At 32.0% G+C, this 24,475-nt stretch overlaps 1 protein-coding gene across 2 annotated transcripts; it reads right to left on the bottom strand.

Moving 5' to 3' along the window:
• Positions 1 to 1,408: 1,408 nt before the first annotated feature.
• Positions 1,409 to 20,237, bottom strand: LOC110998181 (integrin beta-nu). Of its 2 annotated transcripts, none has more exons than XM_045632634.1 (13): positions 20,056 to 20,237; positions 13,438 to 13,582; positions 11,479 to 11,633; positions 11,018 to 11,183; positions 10,588 to 10,732; positions 9,718 to 9,907; positions 7,140 to 7,261; positions 5,856 to 6,182; positions 5,298 to 5,470; positions 4,645 to 4,836; positions 3,988 to 4,157; positions 2,685 to 2,873; positions 1,409 to 1,870 (listed from the first exon to the last, which is right to left on the bottom strand). In XM_045632634.1, exons 1-13 carry the CDS (start codon positions 20,105 to 20,107, stop codon positions 1,485 to 1,487), a joined length of 2,412 nt encoding a protein of 803 aa, XP_045488590.1. In that variant the 5' UTR covers positions 20,108 to 20,237; the 3' UTR covers positions 1,409 to 1,484. The 2 variants fall into 2 exon arrangements, with proteins under 2 accessions (XP_045488590.1, XP_022122374.2); XM_022266682.2 differs by having other exon boundaries at positions 13,438 to 13,588.
• Between the last annotated feature and the right edge of the window lie 4,238 nt (positions 20,238 to 24,475).

Here is a 24,475-nt window from a genome sequence, read left to right on the forward strand (position 1 = left end):
GCAAATGAAGCAGTAGCTCCTTAACCTATGTATAATAGCTTAGAGATGATTTTATTTATTTCGCCTTAGTAAAAAAGTTACTTTTAAACTTATTATCTTCACGCAAGGCAGTGTCTTTTTTTCAGTATTTTAGTAATTATCTTTATTTTTGTCTATTGCCTCAAGATGTCTATAAAGACTTGCTGACTCCTCCTTGTACTTTACTAGCTCCTAGTACTTTTGATTCAAATTAATTCACTTTTTTTATTTGGAATGGGATAAATTAAAAGAAAAACATTTAAAACATACGTTGATTATTAATAAAAACAAATGCAACTCATACATTTTTATACACCACTTAAAAGATTTAAAAGCGAATTTATTACTTTATTAACATAATAACTGCACGCTTTTTGTGACGTCACTACAGTCATGGTCAGCGAGTTAAAAAATATAACGTAATAAATCGCGTTTACTGTCTTTTCAAGGAGGTTTAAATAAATTATTAACTGGGATACTCGACAATCTAAGAACCCAATCTAAGAACCATACATTCTTCTCCATATCAGTAACATAAAAACGATTATACACATACTATTAACTACTAACGCAATATAATTCTATATAAATACTTTTATTTGACAATTAACTTAAAATGTGATTTTAGTGACTAGGTCAAGAAACATCTACGTTTGTTAACAGTTTAAAGTTATGATAAAGAAACATCTTTTTATTCACAAACCCCTTCTACAGTTACAGTGTTCTATCAAACATATTTATCCAATGATACAGGAGTCATATAACTAAAATAGTTATAGTACAAAACAGGGGGTCAGACATTAAAGTATAGTTATTATGCCTTAGCTATATTATGTCTTAGTAATAATGCCCGAAAACTTAGTCTTAGATCTCTCTTCAATTTTAACTTTGTCATGATTTGTAAAGTTGTGTTCGCAAAATACATTTTAATAAATTACATCGTGACTTACAAAGACCTTTATCGATTTGTATCTACTGTAATTATGTATTTATAAATAAAATAATGAACCAGCGATTAATTAAGACGGAGGCTGTGATTACATATAAAATAAATAAATAAATGTTTTAATGTTAATTTTAAGTGACCTGAATAATCGGTTTCTTATATGTGATTTTCTATTGTTTTTACTCATTCATATTTTACGCGTATATAAGGGGCCGCTCTTAAGTATTATTAGGGGGAGTGGAATCTTTGATTTTTTTATTTGGTGATAACGTCAACAGTAATTATTTACGTTTTTAAACCCACACATTGTCTATGTATGTATCGAAAACACGAAATGCATTTTCGAGTATTCCTACAAAAAATTAATACATAATAAATACATAAACAAATAAATTTATGTATTTTTTGAGAGCTTTTCTTACTTTTGCTGACAAAAGGAAGAAGAGGTGGGGGGATAAATTGCAGTAAATCTGCTTACCTAGTTTGTAATTCACTTAAAATAACTTATGACTATTAAATCCTAATCATTCCTATCCCTCGGATAAGATTCTGGTAACGTAAACTTTGATATAGGCGAAATATACAGAGGATTCAATTCTTGCATGTTCTTTCTGCTCTCTTGCGCTTCCTGTACAAATTTTGCGTACGCCCTACGATCGGACACAATTTGCGCGCTTTTTACAGCTAAAATAATAATTATCCCGCCGAGTATCACACATGCCATAGTTATAATGGCACTCATCATGATCTTAGCTGTTGTAGGCTGCGAACATATTTTAGATCGGATGATTATTTCCATAGATATCATTGCCTGCTCTGCGGCATTGTATGTGTATTTGTATTCGCACTCCAAACCATCCTCCTCCCGACGCAGTATGCAAGGTATGTCATTTATTCCTGCGTCCTCTGAAATAAAATAGACTCGATAATTTAATGTTAATCTTCTTCATTCATATTAAACATTTTTCCATTTCGGTCTATTAAATTATGTTTACGCTGTGATGAAAAGCGACATGAGTACTCTAGTTAAAACGATCCAAATGGACATATTTTGGACCACGAGGGTTTAAATATAAAGCAATTAAAATCAAATATCGACATTAAAACTATTGATGCTATAAACCAGACACGATTATGATTCTGTACTTTTTATTTTCACAGTGGCATTCTAATATAATTTAAATTCACATTTAAATGATGCTGTGTCACAATCATAATAGTTCGCATATTTACCAATAGATTGTGCGATAAAATAATTATGATGATGAATTTATTTAAACACGCTTTTAAATAAGTTTAACTTTAAGCCGGACAAGCTTTTCATTCCGACCGAGCTAAGCTCGCCAAAACCTCTGATCTAAGCTGTCCTTTAGGCTAACAGTAAGATTCAATTTAAAAAAAACAGACAGTAGCAGTGTTTTATTTCAGTGTTACCTATTAAAGATTAGATAGTAAACGCTATACGAAAATTACCCCGTTTTATTTTACCGCAGACGACTATCTCGTTTGCGGTAAAAAACAGTCTAATGGTAGTACGATTATTATTCTTAGAACCGCAGTTATAAGTGTCATTACCCTACATATCAAAGCAAATTACTACACTTTATGACATACAGTGCGTATAAAAGATGATAGTTTACGCTATTTGAAGTTTTCTTAAGAAAATCAGAGTTTATATATCTAATACCGTGCACTATTTATAAGTGGAATTTTTACTTACCGTTCAATCTTTGGCTAACAGTATAGTTTAGACCACCAACAGTACAAGTTTCATTACAATTGTTGTTAAGGTTACATAATACACAGAGTTCTGCGTTTGCGCATAGAGGATTCTCACAAGTGGCACACGTTTCACAAAACGGCCCTGTATAGCGCATCCCTTCTATCGTCGAAGCACATTCACATTTGCCTGAAAAAAAACAAATCTTTTGTACGCTTGTTTCATAAGAGAACGACGTCAAGCAAAATACTATTTCTTGAATCTCGTCTTGATAAAGGTCAAATCTATACTAATATAATAAAAAGGAAATATTGGTATGTAAGTATGTTTGTGACGAATTATTGAATAAAAGTACTTTTAAAAATTATTTCGCTGTTGTTAATACTACATTATGACTGATAAATATAGGCTATTTTAATTGCAAGAAAAAAAGTTAGGTTTCCTACTAAAACTACAATAATGTCACCCATGGTGTAAAAAAATCCTATTATATCTTTCATCGTATCTGCTGCGAAAACGATTGAAATAGACGATAGAACAAAAAAATCTATTATATTAAAGAATATTATATCAAAATCTATAGAAATTTAAAAAAATCACCATATTAGAATGACATGACAGATCTAGAAACTATGTAGATGTAAGTTCTTTATATAAAACATTTGAATCAGATTTACAAGTACATACAACATGCATAAAGAAAATACCGCAAGGAGGCGAAAAATGGAAAACAATGAGTTTTAAGAACAAAAATCTAGAAAAATTAAAGATAATGTGCATTTAATAAACAAATTATCTACCAAAATTAACAAAATAAAGGCTGACCATATAATCATAATTAGTAATTTGCTACAAATTTTAACGCCTTTCCATTTTTGAAAAGCAAAGTTCACAGTAGCAGATATGAAATTTATTTGTAATTAAGTACGTTTTTATACGGGATTTTAGAACGTTTATGCCTCTTTTTACATAAAAAATATTACATTATATAGCTGGATTTGTAAATACTTTAATTTAAAAATCCATATCAGCATAAGCAATAAGATAACTCCAGTGTGTTCAAGTCTTACAGATAATCTCATATATTTATTACAACTACTAAATCAGATCAAAAAGACCTTCCTGTCACCTTGCTTACATTAGTACTAGTGAACTTGCCAGTACATACGTTTTAATTACTGAAATTAAATATTGTTATTTTTGACCTGTAAAAACATTTATCGTTCGTTTACTTAAAAAATTGTACGTAGCTCAAGGTAAAGTGAAAAGTATTGTATTGTATTCTTTATATTTCTTAACTTACCACAAACACAGTCCCCATGTCCAGAGCAAATTTCTTCCTCTCCAGGAGCAATACAGGCGTCAACATCATCAGTACAATCACAGGCTTCCCCAGTCCACCCGGCCTCACACGCACATAGGCCGCACACACAAACACCATGTCCGACACCACCGCACTCCATTCCGTTTGATCTGATATTTCAAAACACATTAATAATGGATTTATATCTAAAATAAAACGATATTTAACCCTAAAAGTTCTAAGACTAGTTGTACACCATTGCGATTTATATGTAAACACTTAACTTAGCAATGAAACTAAACAAAGTCACTTGACAACTCAGAAAAATTATCAGTGAAAGTCTCAACTGACAAATCGATTATCGATAAATCAAAAGAGTTATTTATTTTACACAAAATATAAACTAAAAGGTTTTTTGGCTCTCAATTTACAGCCCATTCAAATGAGCCGGCATTGTTTCATTATATCCCGCTACAATTCAAATAGCCGTTTTCTAATGACTCTGGTAGCTCATAAACAAATACTGGTATTAAACACTTCAACGTGGTTGAATCGTTGGAGTAGTTAATCTATTAAGCAGGGCCTAATACCCTTTAGGTTTATTTAAATTATCAAAAGACCGTAGCTATACCGTTATTAAAAAAAACTTTGACATACCTGCTAATTTCACAATCTTTACACTGACAATACTTCCCGCTGAAGCCTCTATCGCATTCGCACTTTCCGCAAAGGCAATCACCAGCCCCGGAACACGTCAGCAGTCGAGTGGAGTTCGGTTCTCTGCACTGCGAGAGTAGAGCTGCAGAGGCTGCCTCATCTTCTATTGAACAGTCGCACTTAGGACCAGACCTGGAGTATCGGTGAAACATGATTCTAATTCTAAAAATTATGCATACTTAGGTAATTCAATAAAGACATTTCGTACGTTTTCAATAATTATCGCATTAAAGCAGCAGGAGAAGTGAAGAAACATGGTCGTGATGTAAAATAAAAGGCGCTAACATATACAAAGAAACTAGAAAATAATAATTTAAATCTGATTGATAAAAAACGAATATCGGCAAAGCAGTACCCGTACTCGCTAGTGTGGGCGGCGGTATCACCTACATCAGATGAGCTTCCTGCCGGTTTGTCTAGTTCTATAAAGAATTTTGTCATATCACAGACTCGCGACACGTTCGATCCTTCTTTATGACCAATCAAACGCCGAAAAAATCATCTTTCAATTAGAATTCATATTTCCAATACCGAGTCCGGATAAACAGAACTATTTCATGAACTGTCTTTTCTTAGAAAAAGCTATTACTCACCATCCTTTATTGCATTGACAAACTCCACATACAAGGTGTGAATGATTTGGACAAGATAAAGACATATCCTTGATCAAATCACTTTCGCAGGAGCAACCACACTGGATATTCACCTCTAGAGTCAGGGTGTCTTGGCCCAGCTGACTTTCCGATATGCTTATTATTTGTTGCGTCTGAAAATAGTCATAGTATAAAATTTCTAGTATTTGCCGTAATAGTTCATTTGTTCTTCATACAAAATGTTCGTGAACATAATGACGTTTAATAGTATATTTAGTTGACGTGTTTAGAGGAATGTATATGATGCAAAAATTCTTCTAAATATTTTTAAACAGTGCTTAAATTTTTAATCTTAAATAAATGTTAAATTAAAATCTTAGTGAATATAAATTTATATTCTTCGTGCGTAATATTATTTATTGAATCGTTTTTAAGTGTTGGGTCTTGCTATTTCAATTAAAACAATCCTTATATAATTAAACTTCAACCTCCCATAAAAAGAATCAACTCCATTTTTGTAGACCATTTACCAGATGCCATACGGCAAATAAAACTCACCTTTTTGAATTCAGAACAAGAGTCCAATGTAACATGAGCTTCAAAGTTCAGTGTCATCCCATATTCGACACCAGTGCAACGATGGGTCTCGATTAACGAGCCACCTTTCACTCCGCAATCGGTGAAATATTTGACCTTGACAGGCCCCGAGCTATCATCTTCGAAGTTGACAACGCTGACAATGTCTTCGTAACCCATTTTTACCAATTTGAGAATGTTGGAACTATCACTTTCCAATTTGGCGATGTATGTGAAATCGCTGAGCAGTTGGTGCAAACTGTCATAATGGTCTTTGACGCTTTCTGTCACAGCGAAGATTACGTTAACCTGGATATTAAATATACTAATTAAAATTGGAATATTGTTTTTATTTATGCCTGTATCACTACTAATACTCGGATTTAATGCAAAGACATGACCACTGTTTAGTATGCACATACAGTAAAAATAATAATTTGATTTTAATCAAAAACTAATCCAGACGTAGTGCACGCACATCAGACACACTCATGCATTCGCAAATTCTCAACACTATTTAATTAAAGTTACGCTGAGGATAAAGTACATTACGTTTCTATAAACTATTACATATATGACTTATGTCAAATAATTTTACTTAGTATAATTAGGCTACAAAAACTTAATTTCGTGGGTGACTATAGTTATTTGATAAGATCGAAGAGGGATCAAAGGTAGCGTCTAATAAAATTGTACAATTTGTAACAAATATTTTATTGATTAATTATTATTACTGGGCATGCCCTCCGCTAGGCCGCATCCCACTTAACATCAGGTGGGATTGAGGTCAAACGTCTGTCCAGTTCTTTATAAAAAATCTATTAATTATAAATATGTGATGGGTTACGGGGGTCACAGAAACACGCGCCAGCGCATTTCATTACCGAAATTAAATATACTAGACAAGTTGTCTTTATTCTAAAGACTTGTTAATTACTGCATGAATTTTGGGGAGAAGATCCTGAATGTGTTTACGCCTTGGTTTTTTAAAGAACCAGGGACCGGGCAGGATGCATGGACACTGCAAGAAGGCTCGCAAGTAAAGAAGCCTTTTAAGAACGGGTATTTTACGGCAATATAATACAGCGTAAATGGGCGGTTTTCCAGAATTAACAACTGCATAAATAATTTAAACACTACCAGTGTTTAACTGGCAAAAATAAACATAGATTAGAACACAAAATAAACCTATACATGTACTGATAAGAAAAGGTTTGCGTAACACTTGCGAGCTTAAATATAGATTAAACAAAGAGGTCTATTTACCTTATATTTATCTAGGAGTCTGTACACTTGTGCAATGGAGGGATAGTCGTATTTGTCTGCTTCTGCATAGTAGCCATTTTCATCTAAGTGACATGTCTCGTCATTTTTCAGGGAGGCGCCACCTGGAATTTTTTGGCAAATAATTTAATATTTTGGTTTAATTTATCAGCTGAGAAAATTCTTTGGACAGAGATCAGACATTGATAAGTACATTTTGCTCAGTATTATTACTACTACTATTAATAAATGGAGTGTTTCATATTTTAATAGTGCCTTCAAGATTTCATATCTATATATATAAAAGAAAGTCGTGTTAGTTACACCACTTATAACTCAAGAACGAAAGAACAGATTTGAGTGAAAATTGGTATGGAGGTAGCTTAGAGCCAGGAGACGGACATAGGATACTTTTTATCCCGTTCGACAGCGTTCCCGTGGGACTTGACATGAAACGTCAGTCACTATAAAAAGTGGTATAACAAATAAGAATCAGACTTGGAATAATAAAACGCAAATGATAGCTATGTAATTGACGTATAATGACAGCTATGTAATGACGTATATATGACAATTTGATATTTGTAAGAAATCAATATTCAAAATATTTCTATTAAATAAATACGTTTAATTATTTTTACAATTTACAATTTAATTATAATGATAGTGCTATTGCCCATTCGTATAAACAGTGAAGAGAACTATAAAACTCGGTATGGTCGTATGTATACAGTTCATCCAAAGAATGATGAATGTTTCTATTTGTTGTTGTTGTCGAATGACGCATTTAATCGAGTAAAGGAAGTTTATGATACTTTAATGAAGGCAAACGATGATGAAAATGGTGGTTTATATTTCCTAGGTGCCCTTGGTGGAACTGGCAAGACATTCCTCATGTCATTAGTTTTAGCAACTGTTCGGGCGAGATCCAACATAGCGGTTGCAGTTGCTTCTTCTGAAATAGCAGCCACATTGTTAGAAGGATGCCGTACGGCTCATTCAGAATTAAAATTACCGTTAAATCTTCAAACTATTGGAGAACCAACGTGTAATATTGCAAAACACTCAGCAATGGCCAAAGTTTTAGCGGCATCGAAAATCATCATCTGGGACGAATGCACAATGGCGCATAAACGTGCATTGGAAGCACTTAACCGAACATTAAAAGATTTACGCAATGAATCGAGATGTTTTGGAGGAGCAATGATTTTACTGTCTGGCGATTTCCGCCAAATACTGCCAGTAATTCCAAGATCTACGGCTGTCGACGAAATAAACGCTTGCCTCAAATCGTCAAATCTATGGCGCTATGTGACGAAACTGCAGCTGACAACAAACATGAGAGTTACATTGCTTACTGATAAAAAAGAAGAAAAAGAATAAAGATGTAGATGACCTGAACTACATAATGGTATGCGTTTGGTGGTTAGAAAATTGAAGAACAATGTAATTTACGCTACGATAATAATAGGAAAATTCAAAGGTGAGGAAGTTCTTATTCCGAGGATCCCGATGATCCCAATCGATATGCCGTTTGAATTTAAAAGACTTCAATTTCCGATACGTCTTGCATTTGCCATGACCATCAACAAATCACAAGGCCAATCCTTAAAAGTTTGTGGTTTAAATCTAGAACATTCATGTTTTTCCCATGGTCAATTATACGTGGCATGTTCACGGGTCGGAAGACCATCAGCGTTGTTTGTTTTTGCGCCTGATAATAAAACAAAAAATGAAAAAATGTGTATCACAAGGTACTTAAGTGAAGAGCAACCTATGTACTAAAATACAGAAATAATAATGAATGATTAATGTAGGTATTTAATTTTTTTGTATTTTTTCCAATAAAAAAACCCAAACTGCTTATTTATTGCCATTAAGGCGGAACAAAGTTCGCCGGGTCAGCTAGTATAATAATAAAATTGTCACTGACATATGGCCACAGAATTAAATTATTAATAGTGAAACCGTAAAATTCTAATTCTTAATTATAAAATAAATATACTTGGATTATATATATTTTTTATATATTTTTTTTTATATCTTGAAAAAAAATAAAAATACCATTTAAGCTACATCCTCTTAAGTCTGGGGTTTTGGTTTTTGTATCTGTTCCATGATCATTTGTTTTTCTAATTGGCAAGATACACGCCGTCAACTTTTTGGGTTTAAGGCATGACGAGTTCCTGACGATGTTTTCCTTCACCGTACGAGCTAGTATTAAATGTATAGAAAGTCAAGGGCTACTGACTACTGGGATTCGAACCTATGACCTCAGGAGTGAGAGAAATCTGAAGGCCAACACTGCTTAGTGCGACAATGTAAAATCATTGTATATCAATAGTATTCTAAAGATTTCCGCATCTGTAGCTATAGTTAAACGGCGTGTTCCGGAGGATTCGATTCCCGAACAAAAAATATTCAGATTAAAAAAAAAAACATTTTGGCCTGTCATTTGAATTCGTAATGCGTTTGCTATTTGATAAATAACATTGCTTCCTAACTTTGGCATATATTTTATTATTTCATACATTATGTATTTACAATAGGCTATTAAATATGAAATTTATTATGGTCTTACCTAACTTCCCATCTCCGGCGGTATGAAGCAATCCGTCAGACAATAGGATTATAATCTTGCGACTCCGCAGGCTCCAGCCAATACGGTTCCCACAAGTAATTGCTTGTACCAAAGCGTCAAGTTGGGCCTCAGCGTTGTCTAAATTCGCCGTTACCGAACTACTGTTCACGCTTTCTATGAAATCGTTCACCTTGAAATAATAAGTATAAATGAATTGACGGTTTTGATAGAACTATAAATTGTATAGGCTAAAAACTGGTGTAATTCCGTTCCGGCCCTCTTTTGCTACAGTCAACATGGCCTATTTCAAAAATTAATTGTTATTGTTAGAAACTTAGGGTTAAAAGCGTTGTGGTAAACCAACTTAACTATCATTACTTTATCACAAAATAATAATATATAAAAATATTATTTCCATACGTCTCTCACACAAACTGCGGGCTACAGATTAGTCAAATCGACTAGTAAACTGTATTTGATTGAATTATAGTGTGTATTTTTAAATTAAGTTTGTTAAGGTTGCTTCCACCGTACAAGCAAGTGTATTTGATACAATTTGTACTATTTTCTTTCAAATACTCTGTAACTAAAAGTTATTACGTAGTTCTCTCGATTCCGTATTATAGAAACTTTGTGATCACGCGGAACAAAATCTCATTATCAAGATCGGAAACGCATCAGATGACAACTTAACGTTACTCTTTACAGAGTTATTTAGGTGAGTTGAACAATGATGATGAAGATAATAAACATGTAAAAGGCAATGCTGTCAGTTGTTACAGAATAAGATCTATGTTCGCGCTACAGATTTCAGTAGTAATATGTTATACGTTCATCATACGGACACCACAGGACTACATAAATAAGTACCTGGTTAGTAAGAGACAGGTGATGTTTGTAACTATAGGTGGGTTCACAGGCTTCTTCCTCTACCGTGCAGGGGTTTGCGCGTCGCCCCGAGTCTACACTGATGAACGGCATAATTGGCTTCTCAGCGAAGCTTCCAAAACCCAATCTGAAAAAATTAACCCATATCTATGACTGGTTTGTCATAGCGCATGTGGTGTAGATATTATAAGAAATTTAATTAGTAATAGTAATAGTCTTCTGTGTTCAAGTAAGACCTAATGTCAAATTAAAAATATTCCGTCTTCATAAACAACTACTCAACAATCTACTCTAATCACTAATACTCGTATTATATGAATATAACCTGTCAAATTAGGTTTACACTATGATTGAATATAGTGAAAATAGTTAAATAAAATTCAAATCATAATTAATTTAAAAACTGGTTTACCTAAAGTTATCGGTTAAATTCTTCAGCATCTCAGGAAGATCGTCTCTTAATGACACAAGGGTTTTCTTATCATCCTTCATGGACCACGTGAGATCCATCAAGTAATACAAATCCAAAGGATAGTTCTTTGCTGGCCGGTATTGGAACTTGATTTTTTTTGTTTCACCTATAACAATTGTAAATAACAACTCTTAATAATTCAAACGAAAACATAGTAAACAATTTTTTCGGATGAAAACTAAATATTCTAAAAAGTGTACCTTTAAAAAAGCATATATCTCGTAATTTAATTGTAACTTTCCCATTAATATTTGTATAAAGTATGACGATCCGCCTTCGTGGCTTTATTGGTATAACCTGGGTTTGATTCGTAGCTAGAGCTTAGCTTCCTATATGCCCTAACAAATCTTTTCACCAATAGAAATATGACAAAAAGCTTCATTCATCCATTACCCACTTACGTGCTTTTAAAGAAAGCTTTATCCGCTGCGGCTGTAGTTGTACAGCAACCAAGCCGTCTGGCAGCATGTCTTGCAAACTGCTGTTCTCAACCACCTCCCAAACTGGCTTTTCAGGACGCTCTATCGTACCTTGGCCGCAACCAAAGGCTACCAAACTGAAAGGGATATTTATCATTTAATTACAATAGACGAGTGCTATATAAGTAATAATTTCATTTTATTTATTTAACAACTTGTACATGAGATTCAATTACCCGCTAATGAGACAAAATTGGAAACATAAAATTTAATATATTTATGTAAATTAAGCACACTTAAGTAACAAGTTGAAATGTATTAGATACACAATACCAATACGAGTACTATCAGACAAGTAGTATTTTAATAGGAACTTTAAAAAAATTATTGATAATTAATATTATCTATAATTAACGTTTCACATTTGTTTGTAGTTTAAATCACATTGTATTGTGAAATTTTTTTTCGACAGGATTCAAGCCCCAAGTGGCCGTTTAAGTATTACGCAAGCACTATAGGGGTGGGAGGGTGTATCTGATTATCTAAAAGCTTTTCATAATTACTACATATTTTTTAGAGCTTTGCTTTCAAGGGGGGGGGGGATAAATTGCAGTAAATCTGCTTACGTAGTAATATTTGCACAGCCGCCAAAAAAATAGAAAAAACAAATATACTTTACAAGATATAATAATTCGTGTAGGTACTATGTACAGTTTAGTAGTAACCTGAAAGTATTTAAAAATATTGTTCAAATGAAAACTGGTTATGTATTACGTTTTTTGCTGATATTACAAAAGATAGTACCTACACTAAAACAAAGTAACACTTCAGAGTGTACAAAGGTCATTTCTCTTAAACATGTGCATCTTATTCTGACCCCTTTTACTGTTTTAAATCGTCTGTCCATCAATGATAAAAGTAACTAACCCAGCATGGGATTCGGCATTTAGACTATCATCAAAGAGAATTCAAATTGTAATTGGTCTTTGTCGGCGCGAGTATTTAATTATTAAACCTCAATTAACGAAATTCAAATTAATAATTTAAAAAAAACCTTTGATTCCGATACCAAGAATAATGAAATATACATAGGAGATATTTTTTTTAAATTAATATATTTATGCCGTTTAACTAATGCACATCTAGCTAAACAGATTATAAATTTTACAAAACAGTTTCCAGGTTAAATCACATAATATGTCAAATATTGTGACAACAGTAATATAATATTACTATACAGTATACTATTATAAGATTTGATTCACTCTCTATTAGGTGACTATGCAATAACCGCGTCTTTAAGTTAATCATGTTCCACGATCGATCAAGAAATCTCTTGATCATGTAGAACAATCCAAGATTAAAGCGAACATTCCCATAACACATTTTCATGTTAACTGTCATTTCTAATCTATGTTAGCGCAAGACTATTATATTTATAGTCTTTGGTTAGCAAGAATGTTCTATGGAATTATTTAAACGTTGAACATTGTTCTAAATTTAAAATGAACGTGGAAACTATTTTTGTATTAATTTAAATTACTCACGCATCTGGAATAGGGAAAGCTTAACATTTTGATCTTTTCAAATAACTAAAATAATTTCGGATTTCAAAATAATCTACAGAGACGTAAGACATAGTTTTATTTATTTTCTTCATTAAACAAAAATAAATAAATTACATAGTTTATTATTTAATTTATTATTATATTAGACTTCATGAAAACAGTTTATAATGATTTGGTATTTAAAAATTTTGTAATTATTTTTACTTAATTAAAAAATGTACTTACTTAATTACGATAATAGTTTATGATTGAAAACATAATAAAAAAATACTCATACGTAATAAATTTGAGTTTGGAATATGGATTAATGATAAATCAGAAATTATATTTGGAATATATTTTTAGGTTGGTATATTTTAAATTAGCTTGATACCTTTCATCATCATTGCACCGTGGCGCAGTGGTGGGATAGTAGGGGTCAGCGCACCATCGACAGTGTGATGCGGCTGACAGACAAGGCCCGCACTGGTCATGTTCAATACACACCAGCTTCTTCGCCAGCTCTTGTTGCTGCAGTACTGGAACTAAACAGTTCTAATTATGAATTCTATTTTCAATTTTAAACCATAATTTTCATGTTATCTAAAATTATTCGATTCAAAATTTTATTTAAAAACTTACAAACTGGAATACAATTTTTTTTAAATCGAAACGCCCATTAGAAAGTTTAACAATAATATGAGAGAGAAATTGCGTGTAGTGTGTGGGTGTGTAACAGAAACCTGTGTGTTAAAATGGCTCGATTTAGTGACATTAAATGTCTGATAGTGATTAGATAATCTTGTGAATCTTTTCTCACTTAGTAACAACGTTAAAAAGATCACAGATATACGCAAAAAGTAGTTCTTAGTAGAAACTATTCGCGTTTTGGACTTCTGGCATATGAGGCACAATGCCAGCTGACATCGTGCCCAATATCAATGCAATAATGAACTACTGTTTATCAGGTCAATAACAATGCAATTTTGTTTATATGATCGACTTCAACAGGCGTATCTCTTAGTTGAAAGGGACAGTGTATTCATTTGTTTCCTAAATCATATTTCCTTTGCAATGGGGTGAGCCAGTAAGCCCGTTGTTTTGCTTAGTAGATTTTTGTTTTAAGACATAACAGCTGGTTCATTTTAGATTTAATTATGCAATTTTAACTTATTTAAAAAAATACGTTTATTTTGGAACATAAGATCATCAAGGTATCACTTATTCCACGTCATTAAAATCGAACCTGTAGGCATCCCTATTCATCGGTAAAGGCAGAGGGTGTAGGCCGAGAGAAAAAGCCGGCGTAAAAAAACTCTCGGTACTCTTTTAAAAAAGCAAATCATCAAATTAAACTGAAACATTTTTATATGTTATTATAGCCTTTTAAATAACTTGACTAAGCGACGTGGCGTAGATGAATATAAAGAGAGTTTCACAACACCATAAATTTTCCTCAAATGTAACTCACGATTTCTTAGACGGGGCCTTTTTATGTTTTTCTACTTATACTTATCAAGATAACCATGGTATTTGGGTTAATCAAAACCACGAAATTCATGATTAATATCGTAATATAGAGACTAGACTAACATGATAAAGAGATTAATATCCACGGAATAGATGAATATGGTTGGAATTGGTCTTCTTGGTTGGATCTGTGACGTTTAACATAAATATTACACTCTGCTATACAACATTTAGGAGTATTTTTCTTTGATTATAGGGCCTGCTTTAAGCTCAGGTCTAGTTATTTTTAAAAACTTTTTATTATTAAAATAAAAGTCGTAATTCGTCTTAGTTTAGTTATTTAAATTATGTTATACAAATATACATAATACGCATTTCTCTCTATAAACGGGATTTAAACCAAGTCTCTCTGCGTCGTTCACATAGTGATCACTGATTGAAATACTTCCATCTGATAAAGTGGGACATGCGTGAATACAATAGATAAATGTTAGCGGTAAACAACAAAAGAACCAATGTCATTCATTAAAGCTACAGACTGGTTCATTAGTGATCGAAACCTGCCATAACTTACTTCCGCAATAGTATTAACAACACGGAAATACGTAATGAAATGCTTTTGTGATTAATTATAATTTGTATCGAAGATACATATATATTATATTGTTCTGTATTATTTAATAAAGAATAATATAATATGTAATAGTAACTAATATGCTAAGGACGCTTTCCTAAATTGCTTCAAAGATTTCGCCTTTATCACACTATTGCCACGAAGCATAATATTAATTACTTAAACTTTTTTTTACCTTTAGCAAAAATATTACTTGATGATATAAAAGCAATAATATTAAACCATTAAAATAGAGTGGCGCTACTACCTTTTAGCTCAGGTATTTATTCTTTTTCTAATAGACGAGTAGATTACCGTTTTGCGTCTGACACACGTGATCGACTTTTTGGGTCTACGGCACGCCAGTTTCCTCACGGTGTTTTCCTTCAGCGTATTTATAAATACGCAGAAAGACAAAAAAGAATAGGCCTACGACGAGATGAGAGTTTTTGTCACCGTATGATTCAAAATCATAATCGGCGACACAGGAGAAGTATATTGGTGACACAATAAAACTAAGTAGATATTAGAAATCAAACTATTTAAAATATCGATATTTGTTTTCTTGTGGGTTAAGTGTTAAAAATTATGACACAGCTGACCTCAATTCGAGTGCAAACCTGTCGCATACTATTGATGGCTTATTTGTTTATACGCTGCAAGTCCACATGTCTGCACGTATTTTTATTTACATACACTTGTTTAGAGAAACTAGCCGGGGACCGAAAAATCTTTAACAAATGGGACAATTGAATATAAAACATTACCAAAAACCTGCTCCAACTTCTTCTAGCAAATTTAGGAACACTAGGATATAGGCATAGGTACACTTGGCACATATGAGCAAAATTGCAAGCAGGATCTCAAGTCAGTCAATACAAGCTAAGATATTTTGTAAGTAAAATCAGAAGCTCTCCAATGACTTCTCTAAAGTATTGTTCGATTTTTAAATTTGAAAAATTTGAAAAATTCTTATTCTTATATCGCCCCCTCTATAAGAAACTCTTCTAGGATATTTTACTATAGTTTAAACTTAGTACTGTCAAGCTCACGGTATAGGTAAAGATATACATAATTTTGAAGAAGGCAACACAAACAAACCTACGAATAACATTCTAAAAATAAACAGTCATGCAACCTTTTCTATGTAATTAATTTACCACTAAAGTCGAGTATTGACAATAATTGGATACGCACGGCGCCATGGGATGCCATTTATCTTAAATGACGTAAACGTCGTGCTAAAGGCTAATATTGTTCAATCAACACCATATCTAAAATATAAGGGGAATTAAATGTGGTATCCAGGATATTTTAAACTAAAAATCTATCAATATGGTACTAAAGATTGATCAACAACATATATAAAAATATTCAATTAAATAGATAATGTACGTATATATGTACTATTGTATCATAAAAAATTAGAAAAAAAATAAAATTTGGGGTTTTTCTTTTTTTTAGCACCTGTTCCATTTTTGTGGATGAAAAATAGATGTAGTCCGAGTCCACACAAAAATTCACGATAATCGGTCGAGCCATTTCTGATGTCAACAAACACCGTGTCACGAGAATTTTATATATTATTTAATATTAAATAAATAAATTATCATAAAAGGATTCCAAGGGTCCAATAAACATGGAACAATCTTAATATAATTTTTATCAACGATCTTATCCAAGTGGCAAAACATGTTTTTGCTTTATATATACGCAAACCTTTGTTAACCTATTTAACTATTTATTTAAATCCACAGCTTTTTTATATAATAAAAAAAATGTGAGCTGTCACGGGACGCCTGGCAGATGTGAAACATCGACATTATTTTGTAAAAGTAATATGCAGAAAAGAACAGATTGTGATAGGAACTAAATATGTCATAATGATAAAATCAAATATTACGATGTTTTTCCAGATAACGATGACTATTTGTTGAATAAACATTATTTTCATTAAATATTTTTAATGTGAAATTTACTACTGCATTTAGACTGTATATCATATAGCGTGGCGATGCGTCGCCACGCCAGAAATCGGTTTTACGTGCGGCTATAGATGTTTCACATCAATAATCATGATATGTGGACTTTGGTGATGATTTTTATGGATATGATAAAATCATGAATATTAAGGCGAACAAAGTGCGTGGGGCAGGTACCGATTAGAAATTATCCAGTGCTTAAAATCACCTACCTCATTCTTACATTCTCACAGCCATTGTAGGCCTTCACATTTACACCATTACTTAACGTTGCAGTGTTTAGTTATTTGTAATTATTATTAAATATTTATCTTTATTTAACGGGTATTCTGTTTTTTTTATAACAATAAACATTTCTGTTCTATATTTAAATCCATTTATGTATTTTTTATTCCATGCATATTTGTATAGTCTGTTACACCGTATGCAATACCGGTGAGCAAAGACAATGAGTAAAAATCAATGATCAATGATATGATGCTTTCTCATTTCTTTTCAATTACAACCCTGATTAGATTGTTCGTAAAATTATTCTTTAGTTTATTCAAAACGCATTTAAGATTGGAGTTAAAAATCGCTTCTGATAAATATAATTTCTCACCGGATATCTTAATGATTACCAATATATTTTTAGATTTTTTATGCGTTAACAGATTCTTTGATGGTTTCAAAGAAGCATACGTAAATTACCATAAATACGTTCCTTTCCACAAAATAAAACTCATATCCCGTATATTAGTAGTTATTTAATTATCAGTTATTCATTATATCATAACTATAATTAATAACATAACTTATGCAAGATCGTTTCAAACCGTAATAAGACATTTTATGAATAATAATAGATTTACATTCGTTAATAGTTACGTTTATTTTGTTCCTCAGTGTGGCCAATGTTCTAATTTCCTCACAATTGTTTCTCTCGCCTACCAAAAAGTGTTAAGTATGTACTTAAAATAAATAAAACCTCTCGTTTTTAACTGGGATTTGAAAGCACGAGCTCAGGAATCGCAGTAATACTTGTGCAAAATCACTTCCTTAATATCAGGAAACAAAGTTAACTTTGTATTTTATGGACAATTTAGTATGGTTCGTGGTATGTTATTTGGGTCTGCTTACTTCAGTAGCGTGATTTATGTTCTTCAACATGTTAAATCGATGCAGAAATATGTATAACTTAAACTTATTTCAATTATTGAAAACCCTTGAAACAGTTGAAATATAAATTCACTTTCGGCTACACCAAGGAACAAGAGGAAACAGGCCCAAACCTAATAGATATCATAAAGTTCACAAGGAACTACTCGGATAGGAAGTAATTCTATGTATTTTAACCAATCTAAAATAAAAAATCTCGTGAATAATACTTAAATACCGCTGGATGGAGGATGAAAGCTGCAGAAAACCAGCAATTGACGGAATGTGGCACAGGACAGGGAACATTGAAAGTTTCTCGTTTCTAAGACACTTTTTGAGCCAACAGAGTGATTGAATTATACCTCTATAAATAATTTGTTGTTGTTTAATTTATCTTGTTAAATTTGCGTTCCCTAACTGCCTTTATGCACTTCAAATTTGATAAAAGCCAAGAGGCTGATTGCAGATGGATAAAAAAAAGTTTAATTTATTGTAAATTGATTTAAAAGGTAGAAAATATAGATTCGAAATAAACAAAGAAAGAATAACGTTACGTTTCCATTCCTTACAAATGTGTTGTCTATTTATATCGTCACACGGAAAAAATACCTTAAAGTTCACACGTGCGTTGGTTGAAAACAATTTTATCCCATAATGTTTGAATTTGATAAATATATTTTACATTTTTCCTTCCTTTGTTTTTTCATGACTTGTGACATTTTATGTTATGCAAATATTTTTTTTAAAGATCATTACTTATGTAATTATATGTCACTTACGTTTTCGCGATAATTTGGTGTTAAATGTTTGTATAGCTTTTATGTTGTTGTTTTATGTTTGAGGTTACTATCAAAAATTATCAATCTTTTTATGTTAGAATTGCAAGTAAACGGATAACATCATAGCCATGAAATCTCTGTCTATGAAGCAACTATTTACAGAGTTTGAGTTTTTTTGTAAAGAACTTTTTAATCCTTTCAATTTAGAAACATACAAAAATAGTAGTGGTTGCCTGGAATAAATCGCTCAAAAACGATAAGGCCGCCAGTTGTCCTCCTCTTCATTTAATTGTATTCAATTTTTATATTGTAATGTGACGAAGTGTTAATAAATGAATAAATAAAAATCTTTTTTTTTACAGACCCAATAATACAATAAAAATGCGTTTATATGTGAACCTTTAACTTTTATCACTATGAGCAGTCGTTAGACGTAAAGACTTAATAACACTGATAATTTATATTGTCGATGTATGAAAAACCAAACAGAGATGTCGGAAAACAAACATTCAATCTAATGGATATAGCAGGTGGGATCCGGAAGAGCATCGAGGTTATATTTGGATTTTATGAGCTGCATATATCATTCTTTGAAGATAAGTAGAGACGTTTATGGACTGATAAAAATTAATTTTAATGGGCTCTTTAGGCAAAGGATTTTTAATATGGACTCACAAGACAAAAAAAATAACAATTTGATTTGACTTTTAGTTAGATTTTTTCATATCAAATACAAAATAAATGTATCTTTTCATCTTATAAATTAATATTGCGGTTTTCAATTTTGTATTTTACTCATAACAATTACTGAGATATTAAGATATATATATAAATCACCATGCACCATTGCATAGATTAATAAAACATATGTGGAAATTTAATATTTTCCTGTACGCATTGAAAAACCAAGTCCATAATTATTGAATCACTATGATTACTGATAACGCATGACTCAATTTCCACACCTCTTATCAATCGCATATGGAATCATTTTGTTTTATTTTACAACATATGAAACTTCAAAATCTCACCTTGACAGAAAACATATCCAATAAAAACACAAAACAACACTTTATAGTACATGATCGGGAATTGGATTTGCACTGAATTAACTGTAACCCGATCGGTTTCGCGATGTCTGATAACAGATAAGGGCCGATAAATGATAAGGCGGCGGCGCCGCCGCGCAAACTCCCGCCCGTCCCTTCGACATCTGCCGTTGTACTAATCTTTGACTACCTTTGTAAGTGACTAGAGCTATGGGGCTTACAAACGAGCTCCTAAAGCTCGCAATACTAAACAGTTGTGCCAAAACGCGCGCAATATTCGTTGTAAATTTCTTCTTGACTTGACGTCTTAAATTTATATGTATCTATTAAATATTTAGTTATTAATATTGTTTTTTGTGGACTTTTAATATCAACAAAAATATTTATTTTTATTCTGATTTAGTAATTAAAGATTTTAATAGAATTGATGTTTTAATGTATTCCATCTGTCGCTATATTTTCAGTGTATTTGTTTGTAAATGTATATAATTTATGTTAACTGTAGGATTCAAAATAAATAAACAAATAAACCCTAATTCAAACAGGTTTATTAATCATCCCTGTACTCGGATGAACTTCACTTAAGTAAATTTGTTTTTTAAGTTGTAAGATTGTTAAATTATTTAAATGGCACCAAATAGTCAGAGTCCAATTTAAATTTGACCCTTTTCGTCTCATCTTTAAAAGTTTCGAGTAATTGCGAAAAACCACTTTAAAACTTTGTAATTTAACCCTAGGCGTTTGACAACACTAAATCTTTGTTTTTGTGTCATTAAAATTACATCATATAAAAAATGCAAAATTCAGTGTCAAAATTTTTGACAATTTCTTCGTTTTATTTGACTGGAGTAAACGCCCGTTTACAAACGCCGTGTGATAGAAGCGACGCAACAAGTTGTATACCGAAAAAAAATAAAAATATTCATTGCGTGTTTTTAATACGTGACATCAAGCCTTTACAAATAAACTCGCCCATGTATATACCGTATTATATTTACATCGTTTATATTTCACTGAAACGTTTTGAATACAACAGTGTTACAACAGACGCCTGATAAGAGGTTTTTCAGTAATTTGATACAGGAAGTTTTCATCTAAAAGTGTGTGATAGTGGTGTAAATTATAAAACTATTTATTTAGACCATATGCTTTAGGGAATTTAGATTTAAACACTTTTTCAATGGGCTTAATATTAAAATATGTTATATTATTATTTATTTTCTTTTCAAGAATATATATGATTATATAGATATGATGAATATAGTATGATTCTCGCGGAAGCAATAAATTCACAAGAATGTGGCTGCCCAAACCACAGTAGGAGCCTACGATATTTCTATTAAAAAACTTCGGTGGGTAAATCTGTGGATTTCTCGTGATTTTTTGGTCACTCAGGCATCTGTGTCATCGAAATATGAGAGTTACAGCAAAACCCCAAATTGTAAGACATTATTAAAATCTGCTAATAGTTTGCTTGTAATTGTGAAATCTCGGGAAAGCTTAAAAATAGGTCAGAAGGATAAGAAAAATGATCCTATCAGACAGAATCCGGGATGGAACTGGGACACGATAAGGTATTAATCAATTTCAGTGTCGGTACTAACATAAAGTAGGTATATATAGTATACATTTGTGCAGAAGTATATCGTATTAAACATTACAATTGTAAATGCATGATGGTGTCATGAATGGGTCTACTATCAATCCATTTTCGAATCTATTCTTTTCTTGGTCTTGCAAGATCAGCTTCAAAAACTTCTTCGGTTTCAGATAGCACCACGTTTAATACTTTTTTCAGTACTTCTTTCAAGTTCCACACATACTGGTCGACAGCTATCGACGACTGAATTTACTTCAGAGAGCCACTAAACAAGAGACTCTACTTGCACTACACACCTGCACTAGTCATACTAAATTACTAATCACTTGCACTCGCACTAATCAAAGTGAATACAGGCCTAACTAGTAGGAGTTAATAATGCTGATGAAAGATATACAAATAATTAACGATTGGGTCTTTCCAAACGCAGCAATTTTTACAACAAACGTCGATAACTATTATTTGCAAATATGTTATAGTAGACGGACTGTGAAACCAATACATAATACATATTATAATGAACTTATTATACCTGGGTACGAAGTATAGGAAAGGATTTGCATAAGAAAGATCCAGTTTAGAATCCCTACAAATCACTATTATTTTATTATATAATATACTTTTTATTTTTCTAATTCTATGACGTAAGTTTTCCATGTAGAAAGCTCAAAATTGTGAGAAAGCTAAATAGTTATATGATTCCTTAAAACTATGAGATATAAACGTTTAAACATAATTCTTAAATCCGCATTGCTAATCTCGATATGCAATTACAACAATTATGTTTCCACCAGGTACTAAACCACGGAACTTTAGCTTAGTGCATCAACGCTTAATCGCTCCACTGTTCAATACTTTATATAAATAACTACAGAATATCATTCGGCTTTTTATTAAGGCATGGTAAATTAGGCTTTTCAACTGAGAATGTACTTTATGTAGGCGTTATGGCCTTGAAATAAGGCTTAGGTCAGCTTTTAGTGAACGTCTACTTAAGGCTTGCTTGTAGGCGTAAACCATTTGCTACTAATCAGGATGGCGTCAATTGCGACATGGCTAAAAGGATTACAAATACCATAAAAGGTTTTTTCCGTTTACTTCGCATTTGAATATTGCTCTTATGTTTAAAAGTAGGCTTCTCTAAATATATTTATATGGTTATTTACCTTACTGTCGAAGTATATACAAGTCCATTCATAAAAGTCAATTTTTTTATTTTAATAAGCTTATTAAAAATTGCTTTTTTGAAAGTCTACGACTAGTTGCCCCTTCCAAAAGGAAGTTTTATGTGGAGAAGATGGGCAATCAGCTCCATACTTACTGTTTTGAAAAAGTTATCTAAACTATACTAAAATGAAATAGTGATCGGCGGATGGTGTTATAAAATCAATGCAGCAGATAACTAAATCATTATGTAGATACAGGGTGCTCACACATTCACATATGTATTATATATTATATCTTTATGATATATTATTTATAAATAAATAGCCTGGAACAGAGCCCTTGTAATAAGCTGCCCCATTAACCTTTTTATTCACATATATGTACTAACGATGTTACCTCAGTTTATTACCTCAGTTAAAGAATTTTTAAGAAATACTACCATAATAGTCGGATGCTAACACTCAATATCTAATTGAAAGAGTTTTTATAGATTAATTTTATAATTAATGAAATATAGAACCTTAACTATAAAAACTAAATTGAAGGTAACTAAAATACTCGTTTTTCCGTCGCTCTGTCTTTATACGCTGTTTTAAAAACAGATAGAGTAACTCAAAACTTTATGATAGTAGGTATAAAAATACTGATTCAATAATATTATGATGCTAAGATACAAAATAAGAGTTAACGATTCTCCATCAAGATTTCAAATAATGCTTTTAAAAATAATACAGACAGTATTATTATATATAATATAAATTATATAGCTATAATAGTTCTATTAATAACATTGTTCGCAACAAACACTTCACACCTACCCATATTTACTAAGAGAGTTATCAATTATAATCAACTCGACAGGTGTAATACTAATTTCTTAAAGTGGTACTTATACCATTTGCACCTAACACCAACCAGTTTTGTATTGTTTAAATATTTCACTTTAAGTTCGAGTTGATGGAGCTTCCTACGCCTTGTACGCACTACAGTGAAACCGCTAGCTTTTAAGTTGAAAAAAAAAATTTAGTAACAAAAAAAATAACAGAATTTAATTGGAAACCAAGAAACAAAAATTAATTTTAATATGAATTTATATGAATAATTATGAATTAACTTTAATTTATAACTAAACATGCGAAGTTTAGATTGTATCACCATATTGTTTTTGTACCATGTTTCCAACTTAATTATTTTTGCCAAGAATATGATACAAAAAAATGGGGACAGGAAGATAAGGATAAGAAGGATGGGAATAAATAGCACAAGAGGCAATAATGTGGCTCCCACCGGCCAGCGTGCTTCAACTCACCCATAAATATCATGAGTATATTTCGGGATTAGTTGTCGACCGGGCCCGACGGGAGACGCCAAGCCCACCAGACCTAAGCTTCAGCAAATAAAATCCCTTTTTAGGAAACCAGAGTTTTGACACTTACTTCTCGGCCACAGATCTGCCTGAGTCTACTATTACTCTTTTGTATTAAGAAAAATATTATTATCATTAAAAAAAACAGAATCACTATAACAATTTTCGAATTTACTGTTCCTGACTCACGTAGAAACTTGCAGTGCGGCCTAAGCATTAAGGCGGTTTAATATGCATTTTGGTATGCTTGAAGGCTTCCTGTCACGTTG

This window comes from Pieris rapae, chromosome 2 (genome assembly GCF_905147795.1).
Source record: "Pieris rapae chromosome 2, ilPieRapa1.1, whole genome shotgun sequence".
Lineage (NCBI taxonomy): Eukaryota > Metazoa > Arthropoda > Insecta > Lepidoptera > Pieridae > Pieris > Pieris rapae.